The sequence below is a fragment of the Muscardinus avellanarius genome (assembly GCF_963383645.1).
Source record: "Muscardinus avellanarius genome assembly, chromosome: X".
Classification (NCBI taxonomy): Eukaryota; Metazoa; Chordata; class Mammalia; order Rodentia; family Gliridae; genus Muscardinus; species Muscardinus avellanarius.
In genome coordinates this window covers 31,007,997-31,027,867 of record NC_137792.1, presented here as the reverse complement: position 1 = coordinate 31,027,867, position 19,871 = coordinate 31,007,997, and the positions used below count along the sequence as shown (strand labels likewise).

The 19,871-nt window shown below is 37.5% G+C and overlaps 1 protein-coding gene across 1 annotated transcript in view; it reads right to left on the bottom strand.

Moving 5' to 3' along the window:
* Positions 1 to 15,339: 15,339 nt before the first annotated feature.
* CYBB (cytochrome b-245 beta chain) overlaps positions 15,340 to 19,871 on the bottom strand; it is a gene marked incomplete at both ends in the record, with an annotated part of 42,452 nt that continues 37,920 nt past the window's right edge. The window contains 2 exons of the mRNA XM_080719299.1: positions 15,340 to 15,466; positions 16,786 to 16,910. Coding sequence (XP_080575425.1) covers positions 15,340 to 15,466; positions 16,786 to 16,910 — 252 coding nt within the window. The remainder of the gene's footprint in view (positions 15,467 to 16,785; positions 16,911 to 19,871) is intronic.

The following is a 19,871-nucleotide window of genomic DNA, read 5'->3' as shown; positions in this document are numbered from 1 at the left end:
AAAAATATCTCATAGTCAATATTTTTAAACATGGATATTTGGGTTTAAGGAGATCCAGTAAATAGTACAATTATTTCTTAATTTATTTTGGAATCTATGAGGGATAAGGAGAAAATAGAACAATATCAAAATACTAGATTTCTGTTCCAGAATGGGACTTTCCTGCCAGGCGTGGTGGCACACACTTGTAACCACTGTGCGTGGGAGGTGGAGGCAGGAAGATCACGCAGGTTTGAAGCCAGCCTCGCTGGCTTAAGAGACCCTGTTTCCCAATATATATATATATATATATATATATATATATATATATATATATATATATATATATATAGTTCTGAGAGTGTAGCCCGGAGGTAGAAGGGTTTCCAGGAACCCCAGTACCACCAAGAAAACAAAACAAAACAAAAACAAACAAACGAAAAAAACAGAATGGGACTTTCCTAAAGGCTACTGATCTTTCGCATATTAAATTCCAGAATTAGAATTACTGTCCAGTTGAAGGTAGGCCGTCTCTGAGGAATCATCTACAAAGAGGAAAGGAAGAAGCCACTCTACCTCACAAGGAAAGTGTAAGTGAATAAAGAACTCAGAATGTTATATAAATTAATGACTCTGTACATAGAGAACTACATGAAAGAAAACATCTTGAGTGGAGATTAAGCACCACTACCTTAACATTTGACACCAATTTAATTAAAAAATAGTGTACACAGAATTATAAGGTCCAAGGAAAACAGGTCTAGAGGTCATATATAGCCCATGGGTGATTAGTTTGTTTCAGTTTTGTTGTATTCAGGTTTAGCGAGAAATGAGAGACTTGAGAGTCCAAGGGAATGTGCCAGTTGAAGCCTTCATTAGCTGGCCAGCAGCAATAACCTCAATCTAGAAATCTGACTGGAGGGGCATGCTAACTGGCCAGGGGTAGGTGTTTATAAGGGAGAAAACCACAAGGGGTTGAGTCCTCTATTAAGCAAGCAGGTTTACAGAAGCAGAAATTGGTGTTAGCTTATCTGGTATGCAAGGTCCTGCTGTTCTGGTCAGGTGCTGGGGGAGGCCTGAGCTCCACCCAAGGTCAGACTTTTGGAAGGAATTCTTTAGCACAAATCACAGGAATTTTAGGTGGTGAGATAGGCCATTATGATTTTATTTATTTATTTATGGTGGTACTGGGGGTGGAACCCAGGGGCTTTCTACCTCTGGGCTATATTTCCAAGAAATATTTTTTATATTTTATTTGGAAACAGAGTCTCACTAAGTTGCTGAGAGCCTCATTAAGTAGCTAAGGCTGGCTTTGAACCTGTGTGATCCTCCTGTCTCAGCTTACCAAGCATGGGGATTACAAGTGTGAGCCACCACACCTGGCCTAAGATTTTTAAAAGTATGGGCCTATTGAGTACTATTGCTTAAGAAGGGACAGGCCAAAGAGTCTATTGTGATTAAAAGTGTGGCCTATGGAGACTTTTTTTTTCTAAGGAAGAACAGACCTTATAGGGTATTTTCTCCTTTCTTTCCAGTTTGCCTCCTTTTTACTTTTACCATTACAGTTTCAGTTTTTGCAGATCTAGGCCTTTTGCCATCACCTCTCTTTCCCCACTAAGTTCCCTCCATTGACTGGCTAATCTGGTCAGACAGTATACTTGTTTCACCTATGATCAATAGGCAAAGGGCAGTAAATGAAGTCAGCTGTGGTCTGGGCTTAAGGCCAAATCAAAACAGCTAGGTGTGGTTGCTATTGTTGCAGCTATGGTAATGTATATGAGGGAATTAGCACAGAAATAATGTTCTGTGAATCATCAATATGCTCTTTTTTGAAAGCAGTTTGTAGCATCCGTAAAAATTTTGAGTACTTATATCACAAGTACTTATATTCAAAGTTCTTTGGATCTATACTACAGAAATAAGATGAGTGGAGAAAGAATAAAAGCAAACAATTTTTTGCTATATTTTTTCATAATAGGAATAAAATGAAAACAACTAAAATATCCACCAAAAGGAAAAGAGATAAATTATGGAGGGGAAAAGGAGGGAAATCACTTTTTGCTTTATGTATTATATGACTTTAAATAGTTAGACAATTATATATTAATTTTTAAACAATTTACACAATAAATTAATTTTTTGCAGGTCTGGGGATGGAACCCAGGGGCATTTGACCTCTGAGTTACACCCCCTGCCCTATTTTTATTCTTTTTTTTTAATTTATTTTTTTTGTGATCCTCCTGTCTCAGCCTCCCAAATGCTGAGATTACAAGTGTGTGCCACCACACCTGGCTAAATGAATATATATATATATTACTCAATAGGCCCCATACTTTTAAAATCTTAAGCCGAGTGTGGTGGCGCACACTTGTAATCCCCATGCTTGGTTGTACTGAGGTTCCTGGAAACCCTTCTACCCCCGGGCTACACTCCCAGACCTATTTTATATTTTTATTTGGAAACAGTCTCTCTTAAGCCAGAGAGCCTGGCTTCTAACCTGCTCGATCCTCCTGTCTCCGCCTCCCAAGCGTGGGGATTACAAGCGTGCACCACCATGCCCGGCCCTAAATGAATATTTTTATGTAAAGTATTAAGTACAATAAAAGTCTAACTGGTCTCTTTTTTCCCATCTTGGCTTCTCTTTGTCCTCCTCTTCCCTTTCCACTCCCAAGAGATACAAACTGCTACCATTTGGATATGCATGAATGGAGGCTCTTGTTTTGCATTTATATAAATATGTTAATGTATTATTTTAGGTGTGTGTTGTTGTGTGTATGATTTTATAGATTTTTTCTTTATGTACTAGTATGCCTTGTGGATTTTTGTTTTCATGTCAATATATACAGTGTCACCTTGAATAGCTACTGTATTATAATGGTATGGATAGGCTGTGGTTTACTCATTTTCCTGTTGAACATTTAGGTAGTTTTCCATGTTCCACTAAAACAATGCTGCTATAAAAATATTTGTATAAACTTGCTAGTGTCTATGTACCAATGCTTCTCTAAAACACTTCAGAAGTGGAATTATCAGATTATAGTATATATATACCTTTTATATCTTATTTTACTTGAATAATTCTTTAAAATGTTTGTTTTTATAAGAGAATTAAGTTTTTTTTAAAAAAAGCAAGTTTCTCTCCCATGTAAAAATATATAGTATACATAGCTGAAGAGGTTCTGTGCCATTCCTTAAAATTATCATTCTAAAATGAAATTCATTGTAAAGCACAGCATGGGCCCCCAAAAGCACAAAAATTATACACATCAGGCCTGCTCTTTGGGGCATTTTTGGGATATCATATAAGCCCTTCTCTTTATATATAATTTGTTATGGTTTGAACTGTTATGGTTTGGGGGGGAAATGTTCCTGGGGACCTCTGTTAGACTCCCGGAAACTGTTCCTGAAATCATGGGTTCTTGTCCACATTTGGATAGATATACACTAGTCCAGACTCCTGCTGAATACTTAAATGAGTTTATTATTACAAAGATAGAAATACAGGTTGTAACTGTTAAAGAGGGAAAGCTAGAGCTTAGAGTAAAGCACTACGCCACAGAATGACATAGTCACCAGAGTTCAAAATATAAAACAGCCTTTTATAGATATAAAGCCCCTTAACTTTCTGCCTAACTGCTGGTCTAAGCCTAGGTTTCTTTGTTTAGACCAGAATGATTCACAAGGTCAAGGGCCACGTGGTATCTGCTCCCCTTTCACAAAGGTCCATACTCTGCTCCCATACTTTTGGGGAATCCTTAGCCTATTGGTAGATATAATTTATTATGCAAACCTGTTTTTAGAATGTGAAAGTCCTAGGTCCCAACTCCTCTATCCACTTGCTTATTAATTTTAGTGAGGGTACTTTGCATTATAATAGCTACTTGAGTGCCTGGCAGTAACCAGGCCCTAACTGCTTTTCCTTTTTACAGATCTGAACTCCATTTTCTATAAACCAATTTTTGATAAATATATTAATAACCAAAACTTCTTTTTTGAATTTTTTAGGCCATTTCCTAATACTGGTACATAATTATGTATATATGTGTGTATGTGAGTATCTGCATATGTGTGTGAACTACCCTGTGTGCTACATGGTACTTCTATTAGAGAGCAAAGCAAAAGAGGTCATAGGAGTTGGTTTCTTGTTTGTTGAGTTGAATGAAGGTTGCTGAAGTATTAAAATCACTGAGACCACTGTTCACTGGGATAAGCTTCATTGATGCCCTTTGCTTCACCTCTGCTGGCAGCAGTACCACGCGGCAGAGTGCAAGTTGTCTGCTTTATAGCCCTGGCTCTATCTCCAAGTAGTTATGTGAGTTTGAAATAATTATTTCATCTTTCTAAGTTATGCTTAATTCATTTATAAAGTGAATGGGACAAATTAGGCCCTTTTTACCTTTAATACTATGGAGTTCAAAAAAAAAAAAAAACAAGATCCTAACAGATTTTTGAAACTAAAATCCCCCTGCATCTCCCCAGGAGCTTCTCTCATATGTTTCACCTGAGATATTTGTAATGGGGTATTATAGAACTAAAATGAGACAAATTGGAAATATAGTGCTTAAAACTAGCACCAAGCAGTTAAGAATTTTCAAGCAGAAAGTTTGCCCAAAGCTACCCCTGTTTCTGAAATCAGAGATAGAACAAATGTAATCAGCAGCTTAGGCCAGAAGTTTTTGCAACATTGGTCTATATTCTTCTCCATATCAGCGCACAAAGCATACCTTATAAGTAAGTCAAACTCTGCATATAGCTTTAGAAAATTTCCTGAATCTGCTTTTGAGGGTTCAGGATATAGTCAAGGGTAGGACTTCAGAATCCTCTTCTGTTATGCTGCCACTTTGGCCAGTGCTTCCCAGGTGTGGTCTACAAACCACTTCCAGCAGCGATACCTGCAGAGCTAGCTACAAATGCCCAGGTGGCATCCTTGATGTGCTGAATCAGAATCGTATAGTGAGCCAGGACAGAACTGAAATGCTCCATTCTGGACATTCTCCTCTAGTAACTTGTATGATTTTAGGATTATAAAGTCATTTGCTTAAGAAGTCAACTGTGATCAGGACACATTTAAGAGGTAATATTTCCAGCTATACACTCAGGAGTAAAATATGTGTTAGGGAGAAGCAAGAAAACAGTGAAGAATTCAAGGATGTGAATTCCTCCAGCGAGTCAAATTCCAGAGTTGGAAAGTCAGGGATACCAAGGCCCACAGAGTGGAAGGGAGTGGAGTGAGGAAGGCTCATTATGAAGTGATAGAATCCTAGAACTAAAAGGGATCCCTACAACAGAAATCCTTTCAGATCCCTTGTACACTTTTCTAGGTTTTTTTTTTTTATATATTTCACTGTTTGTGTTGTGATCTTTTCCATCTCAGGAAATGGAAACTCAATTTTCTTAAGTCCAAATCCCAACATATCACTGATTTTTTTATACATATCACATGAACCTATTGTCACATCCTGTAAACCACTTTAAAACATTACTAGAATCTGACTAGTTTATACCATTCTTCCCACAGTAGCCAGGTTACCACATCCCTCCTCTGCTCAAAACCATCAGTGCTGCATCATCTCACAGAGTTGGTCCCATATGACCAGGTCCCTTTTTTTTATTTGGTCCTATTTCTAATCTACACACTGGGAAGAAGGGTTATGAGAAGAAGAAATTGCTTGGCACCTGGACTGAAGGTTTAGTTTTATAGTCAGACATAGCTGCATGTGTCTTCCATTCAATTGGTCATCTTTGATGCTCATCTCAGGAAAGTAGAGAAGCATGGTAAGGTTTCATGGAGGAGAAACCTTGGGAGAACTTTATCCAAAGAAAACACACAGTGAACATATTTATGATTGGAACAGCCTTTCTTAATATTATTTTGATACTGGGGATTGCACCCAGGGGTATTGTGCTTCTAAGCAGTACTCCCAGCCCTTTTTAATTATTTTTAAAAATTTAAACAGGATTGCAATAATACACACACAACAACAACAACAACACACACACACACACACACACACACACACACACACATACACACGTCCTTGAATATTTTGTTTTCGTATCCTTAAGGTATTTTTCTCTACATGCAGTTTTTCTGTGCTGCCACCAGGGGACAGAATGATGCTATTGATTGTGTACTGAAGAATAACCCAAGTTTGTGTTGTGAATTTCAAAATGATGTCTCTCTGCCTACAATGGCCCCTTACTCAAAATGAATGATCACAGATCTCCAGATTTTTATGTAAAACATATTCCCTTGTTAAAGTGCTTGAAATATGCCAAATTTTAAACTCATCACACTGGACCCACTTTTTCCAAATCCTTGAATATAGTAGAAGAAACAGCAGCAGCAGTCTCTAGTTTGTAATAACTCTTCTGAGAAAACCCAGAAATTCTAATGCCTTTCTTTCCTTTCTTTCTTTCTTTCTTTCTTTCTTTCTTTCTTTCTTTCTTTCTTTCTTCCTTTCCTTGCCTCTCAACTGTGTCACATTTCTCTTCCCCAGTGGCTCTTCCAGTATATTATTTGACCAAATAGTCAGTGTCCATTCTTCTTCCCTCGTCTCTTTCCTCATGCAACATAAGATTGGGTAAGTAATTTGTTCTGTAAATATTTACTTCATGTTCACTATGTACTACACATTATTCCAAGCTCTGGGGAAATATGACCAAAACTGCCCCCTCATAGAGATTACATTCTAGTGGAGAGTCAGAAAATTAAAAATATGCTGATGGTAATAAATGCTATAAAGAAATAGGAAATAGTAAAAAGGAGAATAGGGAGTTATTCAAAGAAAGGATGATGGCAGTTCTGCTATTTTAGATGGGTCAGAACAGAACTCTCTAATGAGGATGGTATTTCAGCGACAAAGTAAAGAAGATGAGGTAGGAAGGAAGCTACAAAGGTATGTGGAAAAAGAACATCCCCAGTAGGGGGGGCCACAAATGTAAATATCTGGAAGTGGGGAAAATCTCAGTATGTTTAGGGGACAGCATGGTGACCAGTGTCACTTAAGCTCAGTGATAAAGGGGTATATTGAAGAGAAATAGGACTAAGTAGGTAATAAGGGACCTGTTCATATAGGACCAAATCTATGAGATGATGCAGCACTGGTGGTTTTGAGCAGAGAAGGGATGTAGTAATCTGGCTACTGTGGGAAAAATGGTGGAAACTGGTAAGATTCTGGCAATGTTTTGAAAGGATTTGATTATGGATTGCATGTGATATGTGTATGAAATAAGAATCATGGGTATGTTGGGGTTTAGGCTTAAGCAAATGAAGTTTCCATTTCCTGAGATAAAACCACACCACAAACATTGAAATAAACAGAAAACTAGAAGAGTGTGCAAGGAGTCTGAAAGCCAAATGAAAGAAGTTTTGCAAGGAATAAGTATAACAATTTGAGGTGTCGACGTTGCTTCTTGTTTTTAGGTAGTTTAGGAAAAATAGCCAGAACTATACTGCTGCAAGTTTAAGCAAATTTTATTATTACAAAGATAGAAAGAAGGGACAGAACAATAAAGCACTGCATCAGAGAGATGCAGTGGAGTGCCTTGAAAATAAGATACTGACGTTTTTTAAAACACAACAGTTTTTATAAGGATTCATTATCTCCCATTTTGCTTAATTAATAGTCCTTTTACCTCCCCCTGACCTAATGACCAATTATCTCTGTGGTGCAAGCCTTTGTTATGACCAAGATGTGTTACTTGGTTAACAAAGTCAGGGGTCACATGGTATATGCCCTCTTTGAAGAAGGCCTGTACCATGCACCTGCGTACTTGGGGAGTTTTTAGCCATTTTTTATCTCTATCTACTAGAAGTTATTTATTATATTGTAAACTTGTCTTTAAAGTATGGAGACACTGGGCTACCAGCTCTTTTGTGTACTTGGTAATCAATATAGGGTTCTCTTAATCTTAAACTACTGTGAGAATTTAGTATTTGTTTTAACATTTCATGTTTAGCTGGGATAACAGCTAGCTTTTAGCTGATCGAGGTCAATATTGGCTGCAGCTCTTGGCTAAAAACTTAGAGGCAGAGAAAAGGATTTTATTGTTTTGGCTAAGTATGAAAGCTTATTCTTATTATCCATTAATACAGCTCTTATTAACAATCAACACAGGTGCAATTCCATCAGGTGTTTTGAAGCAGCACATGGAGTTTACCCTTCCTATACCCAGGCCAGTCACAGAGGAGAGGAGGTAAATAGAGGCACTAATTGTCTCTATACAGTTTTAAGGCTAAAGGCTTCAATTGACTCTGAGGCTTTTACTATAGGTTAATCATTAGAACAAAAGGCAAAGAAAGAGGGAAACTGCACTGTAACAGTTGCCTCCCCTCCCTGCCTGAGTGCCTGTGCAGCAACCAGGCCCTGACTACTTTTTACATTTTTTTGAAATTAATACCAAAGCAATTTTCTAATACCGGCACATTAGGAGTCTTCAACTGTAACATATGCTAATAAATGACATCCACTATAGCTGTGCCTAGTTGCCACCTGGCTTACAGTCTCATTGTCATCAGTAGGTTTTTCTTCCATGTCAGACACTGCTAGGTTGGCAAAGAGTCCTACTCTCTCAAGTGTTAGAAATAGTTCTACATAACTTCAAAATGCAGTGATAGCTGAGCATGATGTCACATGCCTATAATCCTAGTACTTGGGAGGCTGAGATAGGAGGATCATCGGTTTGAGGCCAACCTTGACAACTTAGCAAGACTCTCAGCAACCTAGTGAGATCCTGTTTCCAAACAAAAATTAAAAAGGGTTGGAAGTGTCATTTGGAGATATTTGGAGATTAATACCCATGGGTTCAATCTCAAGTATTGTACACACCCGTGTGTGTGTGTGTGTGTGTGTGTGTGTGTGCGCGCAATGTTTTTCTGTGTTCTGCCTCCAGTTCTCAGTTTCTTAGCGATCCATTGAATGACAGACAATTGAACTCTCAGCCTGTATCAGGAGACAGAGGAATAAACCACTCAGTGCTGCACTTACAAGTCTCCTCTCTACCATACCCTATACAGCCCTGGAGGAATTCTATGAGGGGAATCCAGTTTTCTCTATTTAGAATGTTTTTTTTTTTCACCTAGAATGTCACTTGGAATATACTATCTCAGCTCTCCACACAGCTCCTTGGGCTTCAAGCAGCACCATCTCTTCATGAACATCAAATCCCTGAACATCTGATCCATGCAGATAATCCCGTGCTCTCCAGGGCTCACAGTGGCTCTAGATCTAGAAACCACACTTCACTATATTTAAGGATTATGCCTTAAGCACTTTGTTAGGTAAATGGATTTTTTAAAATAGATGCATGCTTTTCTCACCCAATTTTTAACTGCTTATTTAACAGCCTGACCTAATTTTGCTTTTATATACTGTCACTAATTAAAGTTCTAAGTTTTGAATTAGCATTCTCTTCCAAGATCAGTTTTTAATATAAACTCCTACCTTTCCCATAGCAGTAAATTTAAGCATCTTCGTTTGTTTGCCATAATCTTTCATTATTATTCTATGAATATATAGGATCAGTTTGGGGAAAAACACATTGCCCAGATTGAAATCCTAACTTCTTTCCTAGATGTGCTATTGAAGAAATTGTTTCTTTGCCTCAATCTCCTCATTTGAAAACCAAAGATAATAATTGTTCTAAAAATTAAATGAGATAAAACTTGTAAAGTTTTTAGCACATGGTAGAAACAAGGAGATGGAGCCTTCCTTAGCCTGAGTCTGTAAGGGAGCAAAATAATGAACAAGCCCATTCTCCCCAGCCAACATACATAGCCATGTAATGTAGCAGTAAGCAATCTTTACTTGCTTTAAGCCATTGAAATTTTGACGCAGTTTGTTTTTGCAGCATAAACTGGTTGTGACTATAACAGAAATTGACACTTGAAGTAGGGCTTACTTCCCATAGTTGGTCCTGTCTACATACACAAATGGCAAATCTTTTTCCTCCCTCAAGCCTCGTCAACATACCACTCCTATTGTGACTTTAATTATATATTGTCATGGTTGATAACTTTACATTTTATTTTTAACCATGATTAAGTCTTCTGTGATTTGTTTATTAATTCATTCTAAAATTAGAAAACCGATAAACAGTTACATTATCGTGACATGAATATTTTTCACCTTGAGCTGAGTTGTGTGCTAGGATTATTTTTTTTCCTTGCCTGTGAATATAATGCCCTAACTAAACCATTAAAAAGAAATATTCCTGGAGTGATGTTTGAATAGATCCCTCCTCTTGACAGACAGAACTGCAGTCACATTTCAGAGCATGTGAATACAGAGAAAGGTAGAAAATCTGGACCAATTTTCAATCAATTTAAGCATTATTTATCATTTTTAAAAGCCAGGAAAAACATTCTATTCATTTTAATGTCTCCTATTTTGTTTCTCCTCTCTAGTTAATGCTAATACCATCAATTTTTATTTAAAAATTTCCTCCTATTCACATCTCCTCACCTTTTGACATATAATATCTTAAAGAAAAGTCAAATTTTTCAAAATGGATTTTAAATAAACCAGATGAAAAGTAAAATTTGCCAATTATATTCTACAAAGGAAAAAATTCAAAAACTCCTTTTTGAAGATTATCTTACAGTTTGCTTTCTTTGTGAGATGGACATGATCAAATTTTCTTTGCCTTTGATCTCTCAGCAAAGCCCCAGGCACATGGCCCCCAGCAAATGGAACACCAGGTAATGAACACAGAAGGCAACTGACAACAAAGATGTCAGGATGATCGGATAGCGTGGCAGACCTTCAATAGCTAGGCCTGGATTAACTGTCATGTCAATAGACTGCCTTGGTGGTTTTCAGCCAATAGGGTCACATTCACTATCCCTGGGAGATGTTAAGACAGCATAATTTTTTTCTAATCAATCAACACAAGGATATCTGAGATTTGCTTTAAAATCTCTTAGGAAGGACAGAAGTGATTCATTCCTTTATGCCCTGACTTGACATCATCTGACACAAAAGAGCGATGTTTAGCTTTTTCCACGAATGTGGGTGGGTTAGTGATTTTGTTGTTGTTACATAACCGAGAATAACATAACTGAAAAAAAGGAAGCAATGTTTAGCAATCAACTGATCTAACATAATGGTAAACCTGGTGATTACTTAATATTCTAATATAATTTTGAGATTTATGAGGATATTTTAAACCGTATTTTTATATAAATCAGGTTCTCTGTCTTTAGAATATTCTCCCCTGAAAGATGAAGTTTAAGAATAGAGTATTTTGGATTTCCCCCAAAAAATCAGACAAGCAGATCCAGAAAATAAAATCACAGTGACTTCTGCTCCTGTACTATCTTTCTTAGCCTTCCTTTTATCCACATAACAGTGTATTTGGGGATTTATAGTTTGAATAATCATAACTTCTTAAAAATTCTTAATCTAAACTGGGTGTAGTGGTGCATGCTTATAATCCTAGTACTTGACAGGCAGAGACAGAAAAGTCGCAGGTTTGCGGCCAGCCTCAGCTGCTTAGTAAGGCCCTCCATAAGTTAGTGAGACCCTGTTTCAAATTAAAGAAAAAAATAGAGCTAAGGGTATAGCTTGGGGGTATAATGTCTCTGGGTTCAATCTCCAGTACCACAAAATGGTAATTTATTAATAATAATTATTAACAGGACTATCAAAATGTTTGGACTATTCCTTTCCCCAACTATAATCACAAGATTATTAAGACTACAATTTTAAAAATATCATTAAGCCAGCTGGGCGTGATGGCGCACGATTGTAATCCCCGCGCTTGGGAGGCAGAGAAAGGAGGATCGTGAAGGTTCGAAGCCAGCCTCACTGGTTTAAGAGACCCTGTTTCCAAATAAAAATATAAAGTAGGTCTGGGAGTGTAGCCTGGAGAAGGGTTTCCAGGAACCTCAGTACCACCAAAAAATTTTTTTTAATTAAAAAAAAATTACTGAGCCAAACACGAGAAAGAGAAAGAGGGAAGGGAATAGGGTGGGGATTGAGGAAGGACTAAATGAGTGATGTTTGCATGTATGCCTCTACCATCTTGTACCACATTAAGATGTATGACTATAATTCACCAAAAAAAAAAAAAAAAGAAACAAAAAAAGAATCTCAGGCCATCTGGTTGATCTTATTTCCACATTTTAGAAAAATCTAGTGGTCACATTTCCTATTCTCTGTCAGCAGTTTGTGTTTTGCCCAATAGCATATATAGTTGAGAAAATCCATTTTTTTATAATTTGGCTTTTTTGGAATAAAAGTTCAAAGCCAAGGAAAATTTGGCTTCTTCCTCATGTACTATTCTCTCTTTTATACACACACACACACTAGAAACAATAAGTGGTCACTCCTTGAAAGACAGAAGTAGTTTATAAATAAAATAAATACATATAATAAGCAAATTTAAGTCAAGTCACTAGTGCTTTCTTTTCTTCAAGTAAAATAAATCAATTTCTTTATAAATTCTATTTTATCTTAATTTAAAAGTCACAGTCAGTATGAATCAGGTTACTTGGTATTTCTGAACTAAGATACCAAGATACTTGGTTTAAAGTACCACTTTTTTCAAGCTGTTTTTAGTGTACTAGGTGTACCTACCAGAATAAATTTGAGAATACTGATCACTTATACCTGTCTAATCTACTAGTGTATAAAGAAGAACAATGTTGCTAGAAAATGTGGATTTAATGTTGACATACTCTCTTGTTAGTTTCAGGAACTTGCTTATCATTTATCTTCTCCCAGACTCAGTTTCCTTATCCAACAAAATTGTGATAAACCACCACCTTGTAATGTTGCTGAGGGATTAATTGAAGTGTATATATAATTTCTGGTATAGTGGATGTTCACTAAATGTTGGCTATTTCTATTCTTTGTCTTAGGTAAATTCCTTTCTCTCTATGTAAGAACCTGCTGACTCCAACAGGAACATATGTTCACAGGCCTATACATGTCTTAGATAGTGAGGATCATAACTGTGTGACTCATTTAAAACAATGACCAGTACAGAAACATGAATATACATGTCAACAGTCTGACTTGATGGCATTGGGTTGTGAAATTAGAACATGAAAGATCAGTGGAAATAGGAAAAGAGGTCATACTGGGGATACTATGTCTTCAAAATTTTCTCTGTGATGTGAAGTGACACATCCTTATTCCAGTGCTGTGAGGATCATTAGGATATTGACAGCAAACTTAAGTCTTCAGCTTTCCCTTCCCAATCGAAAAACCATGCAATGTTTGGCATGTCATCTACAGAACCACAGAAAAATTTCAACCCTACCCAGGAAGAGAAAATCTTTGTTAATCAAATCCACACTTTAGTACCAAATTCAGTAACACAGACACATGGAGAGCTCATTAATTTTAATAGTTAAGAATGGTCATAATAGTTCTTCCTAGGAATTATTTCCCTAACTCTCCAGAAAAAACTATTCACATATGATGCATGAAAGTACTCAAATTTCATAAACACAATATTGCAAAAGCAGGAGAACCAAGGAAAGACTGTTTAGACTTGAAATGTAAAACAGTGCTTCATCATTCTCAGTACCTGTTACTTAATGCTAAATACTAAACACTAAAAAAAAGCTATGCTGCAGCTGGTGGCTGATAGCTGATTGCTGGAGGTTTAAGAGAAAAGAAGGAAGCTCTCATAATGACAAGCACTTTTACACTCATTTGTCATCTTATAACCAGACTAATACCAGGCAGAGCTATTTTGGCATCTGTGTTGCTGTAAAAGACAGAAAACCCCAGAGAAACAGTCTTAGAGAAAAAAAATGGAGCTGCTTTTACTGATAATGCATAGGTTAGAAAAGGCCAATAGCTGCACATTATTATATTTGAGGTTTCTCCTCCGGCTCACCCCTTTAGTATAGAGCATTGAATCGATGCACACAGTAATATAGTAATAACAGAGTAATAGCATAGTAATAAAAATATCTAGTACATTCTATTTGGTATGAATTTAATAACTATGCATTTAACTGGGGATTTTAGATTTAGGATGTACATTTCAGGAAGAAGAAGATGATATAATAAAAGTAAACCATTAGCTATGTACATTAGATCAATTTGTACTTGTATTTAAGTAAAACAAGGAGTGAACTCTATTTAAGCCAGATTCCCTTTATCAGAAACATATTTGACATAATTCTTAAGTTCAAACTTCACAAAGACTGTGTAGAAGAGGGAGCAGGACCAAAGGAGTAAGCCAGAGTATGGGTGTATATCAGTTCTCTGCTTCTATTCCTCATTCCTCTATGATTCAAATAAGAATTTGAGGGAACCCCTAGGCTATCATATTCATTAACATCCTTAGCCTGTTCTCTATCCATATGAGAATCAGGATCCTTTGGTCTATAAGAGTAATTGAATTATTTCCTTAGACAATTCTGTTTAAGACTTTAATTCTACTCTGGCTTTATATGGATCTAAATTATTTTTCATGCATGCATTCATTCAACAAATTGTTCTTTTTTTAAATTTTTTTTGGTGGTACTGGGGTTCCTGGAAGCCCTTCTACCTCCGGGCTACACTCCCAGACCTATTTTTACATTTTTATTTGGAAACAGGGTCTCTTAAGCCAGCGCGGCTGGCTTTGAACCTGCGTGATCCTCCTGTCTCTGCCTCCCAAGCACGGGGATTACAAGCGTGCGCCACCACGCCCGGCCAACAAACTGTTCTTGAGTATCCATTCTCTGCCAAGCAGCCTGGCAAATACTGAATATTATGTTAACTCCAATCACTGTAATATTCTTTTATCAGAAGAATCTTTGACTCAGGTTGCTGTATTGGTAACTGGAATATACTGAGATGTCAAATTTGTCACTAGGAAATGTTAAATGACTCTCAGGATATATTATATATTAACTACCTGGAAAATCTCCTTCAATATAAACATAATGATAACAAAGGTGACCACAAATGGGAAATCACTACCTCCTCCTTAGTTTTCTTCTTCTTCGGGAGAGTATAGAATTGATCTTTGAGGCAACCTTGTCTCCTGAGAAGACTACCAAAACTGTAGTCAGGTGCCCACAATCAAGTCTGAATTCATAATTGTACAGGAACTATTGAATCTTCTCAAGCCTCAATTTTTTTATCCTAAAAATGAGTGCAAGGATTTTTGTCCTACTTTCCTTTACAGAAATTAAGAAATTAAATAATGTTTGTAAAAGTGCTATGAAAAGCATAGAGGCCTATATAAATGTAACATCACTAGCAAACAATCATTGACATTCCTTCCAGTGAAAACAATACATCATATATCTTTGCCTTCTATTTTGAAGAGGAAGGAACTTATATCCACCAGCATTATTTGGGCATTTGGCAGCATACCCTATGTTTATTTCCTTGTGGATGAGATAGATTAGAAGTTTTCCTTGTTGAAAATGAAATGCACTCCCCGAGGGCCAGACTCAGAGTTGGAGATGCTCTGTTTACTGAGGGTTTCAGCCAGGGCTTCAGGACCACAGAGGAAAACTCCTATTCTGGTACTTTTAAGAAAGAAAAAAAAATGAGTTTCAGTCTTTGGGATGAGACAAACTTCAAAGCAGGTGGGGGAATTTTCTATCAATTTGATGCCCCAGGGCCAGTCCCCTCTGTTCATTTGTCCTTTCCACACATGGCAAGATTTCAGATTATTTTGTAGAAGAGGATCTATGCTCTGATTATGGTGACAGCTGGATAATTCCAAAGGCAAATGACTTCCCTAAAAAATGAAATCCAAGCAGAATGTTTGGAAACTATTGCAGAGAAAATGGTGGTTAATTTGTGAGACTGTGGGCTACTTCCCTCAGGGTATTGTGTCCCCAGATGCTTTTTGGCATCTTAAAACCAGGGACACACCCTCTGTAGGTACCTCAACATTGACCTCTGACAACAACTTGGTGTAGCGCCATCTTTCTGATCTTTTATAGTTTTAAGCCTTGATCTTCAAGGAATGGTTCTAGACCAGTAACCTGGACATCAGCTTTAAGAATTCAGATTCCTGGGTCCTATCTCAGATATACTAAATCATGATTATTAAAGTACAAGAAGTAATAATCTAAAATATATATTCATGGTGAGCTCTTGGGTTTCTCATGTGATCTGGCAAGATAGGGGATCTTCCTCAAGGTTTCATGATGACTTAAATTTTAGTGAGACCAGAAAGGATCATAGGACATCTGTCAACTTATGATATTTATTTATTTATTTATTTATTTATTTATTTATTTTTCAGGTCAGGGGATGGAACCCAGGGGCATTCAACCTCCAAGCTACACCCCCTGCCCATTTCTTATTCTTTATTTTGAAACAGGGTCTCACTAAGTTACGAAGTGCCTCACTAAGTAGCTGAGGCTGGCTGAAAACCATAATCCTCCTGGTCTCAGCCTCCCAAATGCTGGGATTACAAATGTGCGCCACCATGCCCAGCAGTTAGCTTATGATTTTAGACTCAGAAGATATAACACATTGAGAGCAATGTTTTCTTAATAATATAAATCATATTGCATATTTAACAGAGGTAGATAAACTAGTTAAATTTAGGAAGCAATCTATGGCCTAGCTTAGAATAAGAAGTTGAGAAAGTCTAAGCTGGAGACCTGGGAATATTTATTTGTAGTATCTCTCTAGGTAAGCTTGTTGTAATTTAAAGATTTCCTCTTTTAAAATAAAAGATATTTGGAATCTTCTATTGGACGTGAATTCAATTTCATTATGGTAACATAAATATCTTGGTTTCTAGAATACACAAGTCTAGTTATTATTGAGAGCTGCTAATTTAGGTAGATCACAAGCCTCAACAACACTCTGGTGGGCGACTCCTTACTTAGGGTGTTGGCTTGCAATTGTCTTGAACTCATTATCCCAATTGGGCCGTCCATACAAAGTTTTTTGTTTCAGGCCTGTGATCACATCTTTCTCCTCATCATGGTGCACAGCAAAGTGATTGGCCTGCAGCAAAAGACATGAATTCAGGAAAAAGAGACATACAGTAAAACATACACAGATATATTTCCACATTTCACACACCAAGATCTTTATTTTTAGGAGGGGCTACTGGGGATTGAACCCAAGGATATTCTATCTCTGAGCTAGACTCCTAACCTTATTTTTAATTTTGAAACAGGGTCTAGAAAAGTTGTTGAGGGTCCTGCTAAATTGCTAAGGCTAGTTATGAACCTGTGATCCTCCTGTTTTAGCCTCCCAAGTACTGGGATTACAGGTATGAACTACCTCACCTGGATTTACACACCAAAATTTTACTATCCATTCTATTCATGCATATGTATGGAGCAAGACACCTTGCTGGATGCTAGAAGATAAAAGATACTAGGTCTCCCTCAAGCAATTTCCACTGGAGGAGGGGAGATGTTGAAGATAGATGCAAATAATCATATTTGTAGTGTAGCCTGTGAGGAGTGTGATGGAAGAGGCACAAGTATCCTAATGAGAACAAAGAAGGAAGGCATGGTAGAAGGCTAAGGGAAAGTTTAAAGCCACATAGCATTTGAGTCAGGCATTGAAGTGTGGATAGTGTCTCTCTGTTTTCCCCTCCACTCTATGCTTGAGTTTCTCTTTTCACTCTAATACACTCACACTCTTTGGGGAGAATTAAAGAACTGAAATAGTCATAGGCCCAAGTGCACTAGTATTTTGACAACTTAATGAGAAATCAAATCAAACCTAAAGCAGTGTGTGTGTGTGTGTGTACATAAATACTGTTTTTCTGATGTCATTCTAAGATGCCTTAGCTTGAACAACAGGTACTTTTCCTACAAGTGGCTAAATAAATGTATTTTTAAAATATATCAGATTTTAAATTCACTTGACAGGGGATGAAAGATGGAGACGGAGCAGGTTAAAAAAGGTGGTCAATCCTTATATGGACAAGTTTTGCAAAGAAAAATAGTTATTTTTTCAGTCAGAATAAATATCCCATTTAAAAAACTGGCTGGCATGTGTGTGTGTGTGTGTGTGTGTGTGTGTGTGTGTGTGTGTTACTGAGGGTGGAACCCAGGGCCCGGGCTACACTCCCAGACCTATTTTATACTTTTATTTGGAAACAGGGTCTCACTAAGTTGCTGAGAGCCTCACTAAGTAGCTGAAGCTGGCTTCAAACCTGTGTGATCCTCCTGTTTCAGCCTCCCAAGTGCTGGAATTACAAGCATGCGCCACCACACCTGGCTCTGTCTGGCTTTTTAAAGTTAACAAAACAATAAATTAACTTTAAATTATAGATTCTTTCCTGGGTTTCATTTTTTATTTTTTTATTGGTGCACTGTAGTCATACAATTTAAACTGGGTTTCATTTTAATGAAGGGTTTTTATTATTATTTTTTATATTGCAGAAGTATCATCTTGAAAGTACTTTGGAGCAGCAGTTCTAATGGTCATGTGTCCATGAATCTATATCTGCCCCAAGACTCTTCTAAGACTTGGCAAATTTATGATAGACAATAATATCAAAACCCCAATGAGAAGTCAGTTTTCACAGTGACATGGTACAAGTAAAATATCCAGGTTTGAGAAACCATCTGGGTGACTGCTCTGGTTTGAGTGTGTCCCCTCCAAAGTTCAGAGCTTGCCAATATGATATATTTAAGAGGCATAGCACTTAAGAGAGATTATGTCTGGGTATTACTTAGAGATGAGTGAACAGGCTACAATGGGACAGAGACCTAAGACACCCAGGGAAGAGATTAACAGGCCCCTTTAAAATATTTGTGTTTAAGCTGGGCATGGTGACACACCCTTGTAATCTCCTCACTTGGGAAGCTTAGACAGGAGGACCACACAGGTTCAAAGCCAGCCTCAGCTACTTAGTGAGGCTCTCGACAACTTAGACCCTGTTTCCAATAAAATATAAAATAGGTCTGGGAGTATAGCTCAGAGGTAGAAAGCCCCTGGGTTCCACCCCCAGTACCACCAAAAAAAAAAAAAAGGAAAAAAATTAAATTTTTATGTTTAGAAAACTTCAGGGTTATCACAATACTAAACTCCCTGCAGGGCCTCATTTAGACCCCTCTCCCTATGGGAAAGGGTCGGAGACAATTCAGACTAAGTTGTGGCTCAAAGTAACTAAAGTGTGCTGTGAAAAGACATAGTGACCTCCCCAAATAAATATGCATTAGGAGGAAACATTTCAAGATTGAATAAAACTGGCCACATAGAAGACTTCACACCACGTTTCAACTCCAGAAAGCAGCCCATTCTACACATTTTCCTCTGGAACATAAGGCTTCCCTTTATCATTGCCTTCTTTACACTGTGCCTTCACTTCCCCAAATAAACCTCGTATATTTCCCAGTCCTGCTTTCTGTGTGTGTGTGTGTGTGTGTGTGTGTGTGTGTGTGTGGTACTGGGCGTGGAACGCAGAGGCTTTTCTACCTCCAGGCTATATTCCCAGACCTATTTTTTATACTTTATTTGGAAACAGGGTCTCACTAAATTGCTGAGAGCCTCACTCAGTAGCTGAGGCTGGCTTCGAACCTGTGCGATCCTCCTGTCTTAGCCTCCCAAGCGTGGGGATTACAAGCGTGCACCACCACACCCAGCTCAGTCCTGCTTTCTGACTGAATTATTTCCTTTGGAGAAGCAAGAACTGATGAGGAAACCATTACCTGGTAACAATTAGATTATGAGGGCTCCTCCCTCTTGAATGAGAAACAGACCAAATAGTGATATGTGGATATATGAATGCATCACTATAAATTTCAATATGGTAATGCACCAATAAAATTATAAATGCATAAATAAATAAAAGAAGCTACAGGAAGTGTTCTTGGTATTTGTCAACTGTAAGATGTTTACATTGCCAAGTGTCCCTGGTAGGGGCAGAAAGGGTGGCAAAATCACCTCCAATTGAGAACAAAAGGGTTTTTTTTTAAATTATAGTGGCCTCCAGACATGTTT